This window comes from Alligator sinensis, unplaced genomic scaffold (assembly GCF_000455745.1).
Source record: "Alligator sinensis unplaced genomic scaffold, ASM45574v1 scaffold579_1, whole genome shotgun sequence".
Classification (NCBI taxonomy): domain Eukaryota; kingdom Metazoa; phylum Chordata; order Crocodylia; family Alligatoridae; genus Alligator; species Alligator sinensis.
The window spans coordinates 902,672-910,730 of NW_005842023.1; the positions used below are offsets into that span (position 1 = coordinate 902,672).

At 48.6% G+C, this 8,059-nt stretch overlaps 1 protein-coding gene across 1 annotated transcript; it reads left to right on the top strand.

Moving 5' to 3' along the window:
- Positions 1-382: 382 nt before the first annotated feature.
- LOC102388337 (tubulin beta-2 chain) lies at positions 383-2,929 on the top strand. Its single transcript, XM_006022196.2, has 4 exons — positions 383-541; positions 822-930; positions 1,277-1,387; positions 1,629-2,929. Exons 1-4 carry the CDS (start codon positions 485-487, stop codon positions 2,687-2,689), a joined length of 1,338 nt encoding a protein of 445 aa, XP_006022258.1. The 5' UTR covers positions 383-484; the 3' UTR covers positions 2,690-2,929.
- Positions 2,930-8,059: the final 5,130 nt, after the last annotated feature.

Genomic DNA, 8,059 nt, shown 5'->3' on the forward strand with positions numbered 1-8,059 from the left:
CAGTCCTGGGCCGGGCAGAACAAAGGCAGGGGCAGCAGGCTTGCCCCCCAGCCTCGTCCTGGGAGTATCTGTGCTGCGAGACAGGCCAGGGTCGGCCTCGGCCGACGCTGCAGCGAGGGCTGAGGGGGGCTGCGCCCTGCCCCCGCCCCTGCAGCGGGGCGAGGCCGGGCGGGGGCGCTGCTGCTGCAGACACACAAAGCGGAGGGGGGAGGGGAGGGAAGGGGAGGGGGCAGGTGCACGCGCGCAGGGGCGCTAGGCCCCGGGCCCCAGACAATGGCCTCTGCCGCACGCCCATTGGCTCCGCCGTGCCGCCCCGCATTACCTCACCCACCGCCCATTGGCGGAGCGGGCCGGAGGGGGTGGGGCCGGAGGGAGCCTATATAAGACGGGAGCCGGGGCGCGGCGCCAGCAGCTGCCGTGAAGGGTTGGGCAGGAGCGCGGTGCGGTGCGGGGTCGGTCGGTGCGGGCGCGCGGAGCAGTAGCCATGCGGGAGATCGTGCACATCCAGGCCGGCCAGTGCGGCAACCAGATCGGCGCCAAGGTGAGCGGCCCGGCCCCGCGGCTTCTCCCTGCGGTGCCCGTCACGCCCCCTCCCCAAACCGGGCCGGGGTGCAGCTGCTCTTCTTCTGCCCCCTGGCTGCGTCCTCGCTGCCATTGCCTCCGGGGAAATGCCCCCTGTGGGGAAAACCCGCGGCCGCCCCACAGGGCTGATGCCGGAGAGATGAAGCCACTGCTAGGAGCTGGGCATGGCCATGGCAGGGGTGTGGCAGCCCGCCTCCGCCCCGGCTAACTGCCCTTTCTGCTCCCCTCTTGTCTTCCAGTTCTGGGAGGTGATCAGCGACGAGCACGGCATCGACCCCACCGGTAGCTACCATGGGGACAGCGACCTGCAGCTAGAGAGGATCAATGTGTACTACAATGAAGCCACAGGTAACTTTTGCCAGTCAATTGCTGCCTCTTTTATATTTTTATTTTTCTTCGGCATCCTCGGCTAGGAAGGGTGCGGCCGGGTTCGTTCCAGCTGGGGAGTCCACTAGTGAAAAGCTTCCTCCAGGAGCTGTTAAATGCTTGGCAGAGCCTCTGTGCCTGCTTTGTATTCAGGTCTGTGCTTCGTTTGAGGCTGTTCATTCAGTGCGCTGGTCCTTTGCTTGTCTGCACAGCATTAGTCGCGTGCTCTCTCTCTCTCTCACCAGTGAATTGGCTTGGGAGCACAGCAGCTCTCTTGTTAAATAACTGCTGACTCTGGGTTTAACACCAGCTTTTGTTCTTCCCACAGGTAACAAGTATGTTCCCCGTGCAATCCTTGTTGACTTGGAGCCTGGCACAATGGACTCGGTCAGATCTGGACCTTTTGGACAGATCTTCAGACCTGACAACTTTGTCTTTGGTATGTAACTATCTCTTTTCTAGTGTTGAAATAGCCTCGGATGTGCTGTGTGTGCAAAACTCCTAAGATAGCAGCGAGGCTAGACAGAGGCTTGTGGGCTTCAAGCCTTGCTTATTTAGCATGGGGGGGAGATAGACACTAGGGCCAACTATAATAACATGCCATGGCAAATGGAGCAGGAGAAATTTAACTTCTTTGCTGTAGTCTGAGTAAAATAGCATCTTTCCACTGTGCTTTCTAGGTCAGAGTGGTGCCGGAAACAACTGGGCAAAGGGCCACTACACAGAAGGAGCCGAGCTGGTGGACTCTGTCCTGGATGTGGTGAGGAAGGAGTCGGAAAGCTGCGATTGCCTGCAGGGCTTCCAGTTGACTCACTCGCTGGGTGGTGGCACGGGCTCTGGGATGGGCACCCTCCTCATCAGCAAGATCAGGGAGGAGTACCCGGACCGCATCATGAACACCTTCAGTGTCATGCCCTCGCCCAAGGTGTCTGACACAGTGGTGGAGCCCTACAATGCCACCCTGTCTGTCCACCAGTTGGTGGAGAACACGGATGAAACCTACTGCATTGACAATGAGGCCCTGTATGACATTTGCTTCCGCACGCTGAAACTCACGACCCCCACCTACGGGGACCTCAACCACTTGGTGTCGGCCACCATGAGCGGCGTGACGACCTGCCTGCGGTTCCCCGGCCAGCTGAATGCTGACCTGCGCAAGCTGGCTGTCAACATGGTACCTTTCCCCCGCCTGCACTTCTTCATGCCCGGGTTTGCCCCGCTGACGAGCCGTGGCAGCCAGCAGTACCGTGCCCTGACGGTGCCGGAGCTGACGCAGCAGATGTTCGATTCTAAGAACATGATGGCGGCCTGCGACCCACGCCACGGCCGCTACCTGACAGTGGCCGCCATCTTCCGGGGCCGCATGTCCATGAAGGAGGTGGACGAGCAGATGCTCAATGTCCAGAACAAGAACAGCAGCTACTTTGTCGAGTGGATCCCCAACAATGTCAAGACGGCCGTCTGCGACATCCCCCCGCGAGGCCTCAAGATGTCCGCCACCTTCATTGGGAACAGCACAGCCATTCAGGAGCTGTTCAAGAGGATCTCGGAGCAGTTCACGGCCATGTTCCGGCGTAAGGCTTTCTTGCATTGGTACACGGGCGAGGGAATGGATGAGATGGAATTCACGGAGGCCGAGAGCAACATGAATGACCTGGTCTCCGAATACCAGCAATACCAAGATGCCACGGCTGATGAGCAAGGTGAATTTGAAGAGGAAGGCGAGGAGGATGAGGCTTAACTTCAGAGGGTTAGGAGAAAATTTTAGTAAAATCAGGCAAGTGTTCTGAACAAAATCTGTTCACAGTTGTGCTGAAGCATGTTTTCTTTTTTTTATTATTCTTTGGTGCTCTCCACTGTTTCCTCTGCCAGCAGTTTTGTAACCTTGACTGTCATTGTAACAGTAGTTGCAAAAATACTTCAGAGTCTGTTTAAATGGTTAACTTCACAAAATATAAAAGGCATTTGTGTTCTAAATGGTCTTCTGACTTGTTTGTCTCTCCTTTCTCCCCTGCCCCCAACTCCCCCTCACATTTTTAAAAATAGCAAAACTGGAAACTGGTGTCCTACCTGCACACTTGAGTTAAAATTGTTTAATCACTTTTTCATCAAAACTTCTTGGGCTACATACCATAGGACAAGTTATCTGATCCCTTAAACAGGTTTGGCTATCCTGATGATTTCCATAAGCAATTTGATAATCATAAGTCTAAAAATGTTGAGACTTGTACTTCTATAGGCTGCACCAATTAATCTATTGTTGAAAGCAGCTTTCTATCAAACAGAAGTAAGACCCATTTGCTCAATTTCCTATTCCCCATAAATAGGACTTACAATACCATGTAGTTAACCTCATTATCCTGCATTTCAATTTCCAAAACTGATTGGAAGGGATGGTTTCAGACTTCATTCTGCCATTCACTTGTTACAGAGCATTAGGGAAATGAGGCTGTAATGAGGGGGGCGGGGGGGACATAGAGGGGAAACAGCATTAACATTTATATCAGGGATGTATGAGGTAGCCCAGTTGGTCTGAGACAAAAATGCACAAATCTAGAGCCCTTGCTTCCAAAATGATACCCTTTATTAGACCAACTGAGAAATAGCAAAAAAAAAAAAAAATTTCTGCAAGGTTTTTGGGCTCATGTGCCCTTCATCAGGCTCAGGGAAAGTTCAAGATGGTAAAAAGTCCCCATAATGTAGGAAATGAGGACTTTTTACCATCTTGAACTTTCCCTGAGCCTGATGAAGGGCGCATGAGCCTGACAGCTTGAAGAAAAATATGATTTTTTTTAATTTTTATTTTTTTATTTATTTTGCAATTGCTCAGTTGGTCTAACAAAAGGTATCATTTTGGAACCAGAAACTAGATTTTTGCATTAACATTTTATATAGCTGTGGCTGAGAAGATGATTATGTACCAGAACTGCCCCATAGGCAGATAATTCCTTCTAGCAAACACTAGCCAAAATTAGCCACTCAGCTGCTTGCACAGAGTAAGAGAGGGATGTCCTTCCAAATAAACTTGCCAAAACCAGGCTGAACTGCTTTTTACTTGCTACCCCAGCCCTCCACCTGCCCTCCTCACTACATCTTGGATTTAAAAAAAAAAAAAGTCGCTTACCCGATTTCTACATCTTGCTTTTGGCTTTTAACTTTCATAGTACTTACAGCAAGAAATCCAGCTTGATTTGGACATAAGAGTAGGGTTGTGGGATCTGCTGTGTAATCCCCTGCAGGTAAGTGGGGTGTGTGAGAGACAGTGGGAATTGTATTTTCTGGTATTTGGGGGTTTTGTTTTGTTTTTGGGGGGTGGGGGTACAGGGCAGGGTAGGTAACTCATGTGCAACCTCTCACTGTTAGACATAATATCTCTAACAAATTACTTAAAGGCTGTGTCTAGCAGACCTTTCCTGGGTGGAGGATATTTTTAATCAAGTCTAGTGAGCCTGGGGGGAGGGGGGAGCAGAAAACGGGGCATGGTAACTGGAGATGCACACTCTGCCCTTGTGGCCTATGTTACAATCATCAGTTGTGAGCTCCTGCTCCCTCCTCTCCCCCCAGCTTTGCAAGCAAATAGATGCATGAAAGAGTCTGACCTGGAATGCCTTGTTTCTCTTGCTCCAAATAGAATGTGGCCTCAGTGAGAACCTCACTCAAAATCACGTGGCTCTTACTAATAATGTAATCACTGAAACACTCGCGTTAACTTGTTTAACAATAGTACTTGAGGGCTTGCAATCCACTTCTCAGGCTCAGTTGTAGCTGGGCTACAAGTAGGTGCCACATAGGCAAAATGCCTGGTCAATGCTTGCAGGAGGCTTTGCAGTGCTGCAGGATAGTCACTATAACCTAGTATGCACAGGCAAGTTCATATGACCTTTTCCTGGGTACGCAGCTCCTGGAGTTCAGCATCCCTCAATTATAGTGCTTTAAAGCAGCATGCATGGAAGCATCCCCCTCTAGAACTTGTGAACTGAGTGGCACCCTATTTAAAAACATTGTTTGCTTGTTGCAGTGCTTACCTCATTGGCTTTTGTTTTTAACTTCATGAAATTAGCCAAACTAGTCCAATCAGTTTTGAATTCTATCAACTGAGCAGAGCTCAATCCTTCAAATATGTGATGGTGGTATCACCAACAAGTATCCTAGCTCCCAGACTCTACAAGCCTTAAGCTCAGAAACCCTGAAGTTCAGATGCCACCTAGTCTTGCTTGCCCCTAGCCAAAAGGCTGTAGGAGCAAGCTAGACAAAGTCCAGGAACAACTCCCCATCACCATAAATTGTGTAGGTAAGACCCTCCTATTTGAGAAGGTATAGTTGATTAGCAAGGGTGCCTGCCTGCAGTGCAATGGACAGGTCTCTACCTTCAACTACACCAAGTCATTCAAGGCTGGGAAGAAGGGGCTCTTTCCTTTCAGGTAGGTAAAACTGCCTAGGCCATAACTATCATCATGGTATCTCCCCTACTTCCTTGCGGAGGGGCCAGACAGTAGGGGCAGGAGAGTGGCCAGGTATAGAGAACACCCTTCAAAGGATCTCGTGACACCCTGCTTATGAACTGCTGCTCTAAACAACAACTTGAGAACCTTGAGTCTCCTGGTGTCCAGAATAATATCTGTGTTGTAGAAAGTATCTTCTGACACGCAAGGAAAAGCAAAGCTGGAACAACTACCCTGCCCGCAGACTTTAATGGAATTGCCAATGAAACTAGTCTTCCCTGACTACAGGGTATCAAGTTGTTTGCAATGCTTTAAGGATGGAGCAAGCCTGACTCACTTGCCCCCATTGTAGGCCTTAGCTTTGATATATTGTTTGAAATGTGGGGAGGGGTCAGAGGGCATCTGGTAACAATTTGTTTATATACCTGTGGAGTCTTGTATTCCTTCAAAGCAGCTCCTACTGCATGCCACCACAACATCGTTATGATTAAGCATTAAACATATTAAGGTTGTTTTAGTAACTCAGTTACACTGTGCTCTGCCCTTGGGCCTTTTGAAAAAACAAAACAAAGCTAATTGTTAAAGTAACTTTTTCTTTGAACTGCTTCACTGGGCTGCACATTAAACTGTTTGCTTCCATCTACTTTGGTCATGGTAGGAACTAATTTTGCTGTTCCACATCTTCCTTTACCTTGCAATCCTCCCTTGTGAAAGTTTCTACAAGGGTAAGTAGTAAATGGCAGTCAGTGATGCATCAATCCCTTCCCTCCTAGTTTGTAAATTCAAAGTTCTCCATAATTTAAGGGCACAACACCCAACTTCTGTTGCTGATAGGTATTTCTGATAGTAGACTGGACTGCTACTTACTTGTTAGCCCTAAACATGTTTAATCTTCCACTCAGCCTAATCTGATGGGCAAAATGATATAAAGCAGAAGGGAAATTAGCTTGTCAAACACTGGGCCTTTCAGTGTTGCTCATTTGTTGGAAATCAGGGACAGCTTTCTGCCCCTCTGTTTCTCTTACAACCACTTGGGTGTTAAATATCTGCTTTTGTGCAGACTAGGGTCTCTCTCACTAATCTTAGTAGCTAGCTACAATCCATGTTCATAAATAGGAAGGTATAATCTCTGAAATCTCTCATCTGTGCAGGAGGTAAGCAAAATACTAGGGAACTCTAAGGAGAGAGAAAAAATACTATCCTAGGCAAGGAGAGAGTGTCAAAAGCTACAGTGAAAGGATGGGTCTAGTGCTGGGATTAGAAGACTGAATATCTGTGGGCACATCTACACACGCATTAATGCACCTCTTGTAATGCTCGTCAAGTTTAGTATCTCCAATGTGAGGTATTAAATGTGCATTAGGCTGCACTAATGTGCAGTAGTGCATTTGCATGTGTTTTTTTTTAGTGATACCTAATGCACAGTAGACTCTTACTGCACATTAATGTCACGGTTTTTTACATGATGCTTTAATGCTCAGTAAAATAGTCTACTGTGCATTAAAGCGCATGTATAGACATGCCCAGTGTCTACCTAAGGCAGTGATTTTTCAACCAAAGTGTCAGATCCTTTTGAAGAGTGTAGAAGTACGAAGGTAAAGAAAGCTCAGGCTTGTCCCTGCCTGCCTGATTTCCCTGCCCCCCGCCTCCCTCTACTGCTAGGCCCCTCTGCAAGGAGATGACGCCCTTTTTCAAAAACGAATTTATATATTATAGTGCTCACTTAATTTGCAAAAGTTATGAAGGGGATGCTGCAAATCCGGTGAGGAGTGACTTGAGGCCAAAAAGATTGAGAACCACTGACCTAAGGCTAAAATCCACTGGAGACGGGCTTCCCACGCAGCACCTGGGACTGCAGGGGGGGAGCCGGGCTGCCCATGCTGTGTGCACGGCAGGGGCGGTGCTGGGCAGTCTCTGTAGCAGAAGAGCTGGGGGAAGGGGTGCCTGTGTGTGGCCTCCCTGACTATCTGGAACTTGAACAGCCCTGGCTTATGCATTTTATATGGCTCAGGTCCTTCCTATCTAACAGTATGTGTGGGGGGCATGGAAACATTTCTGGTAAGAAATAAAGCACATTGCTTTTGATAATGCATTGCTTGTGGTCTCAACAAGGCATCCTACTGGCTGTTCTCCATAGCTGGATCTAGTGGGGTCTAAACTAGGGGTGTCGATTCCTCCCATGACACTGTTTGAGGTGTGGTATCTTTAATTAAAGATAGAGTTACTGATCAGTCAACTGGGAGAAGAAAATGCTCATCTGTTGTAGGTGCGTTAATTGATAACACTATCGTTATGGGGGTGTAGACAAATTTAGGAAGGATGTGAAGCTTGGAGTAAAAAAAGAAAAAGAGAGTGAGTGAGTATGGCAGCAGTGGAGTTGCCTGACACTTTTCTTCTCCCAACTTGTCTCCACTCCTCCTGGCTCTCCCAGTAAGGTACGGCCACCTCCCTCTGAGGAGATCTGGACCTGTTAAGGGTACTATGCTTATTCTTGGAAGAACCAGGTTCAGTGCCCTCTCTGACACTGAGTGTCTGTGTGGCCTGAGGCAAGTCAGTAAGGGCTAGTTTTTTCAGATATTTGGGAGCTTAATTCTTACAAAGGATCCAGGACCGTAAGTCTCCTTGTTTAGTTTCCCATCCATTTAAAGGGAATAATACTATTTCTCCTT

What these genes read in the sequence shown, in the direction of transcription:
- LOC102388337 (XM_006022196.2), top strand. Translation starts at nt 485, where the DNA reads ATGCGGGAGATCGTGCACATCCAGGCCGGCCAGTGCGGCAACCAGATC. An exon ending in GTACTACAATGAAGCCACAG is followed by an intron (nt 931 to 1,276) that starts GTAACTTTTGCC and finishes TTCTTCCCACAG; the next exon opens with GTAACAAGTATGTTCCCCGT. An exon ending in ACCTGACAACTTTGTCTTTG is followed by an intron (nt 1,388 to 1,628) that starts GTATGTAACTAT and finishes TGTGCTTTCTAG; the next exon opens with GTCAGAGTGGTGCCGGAAAC.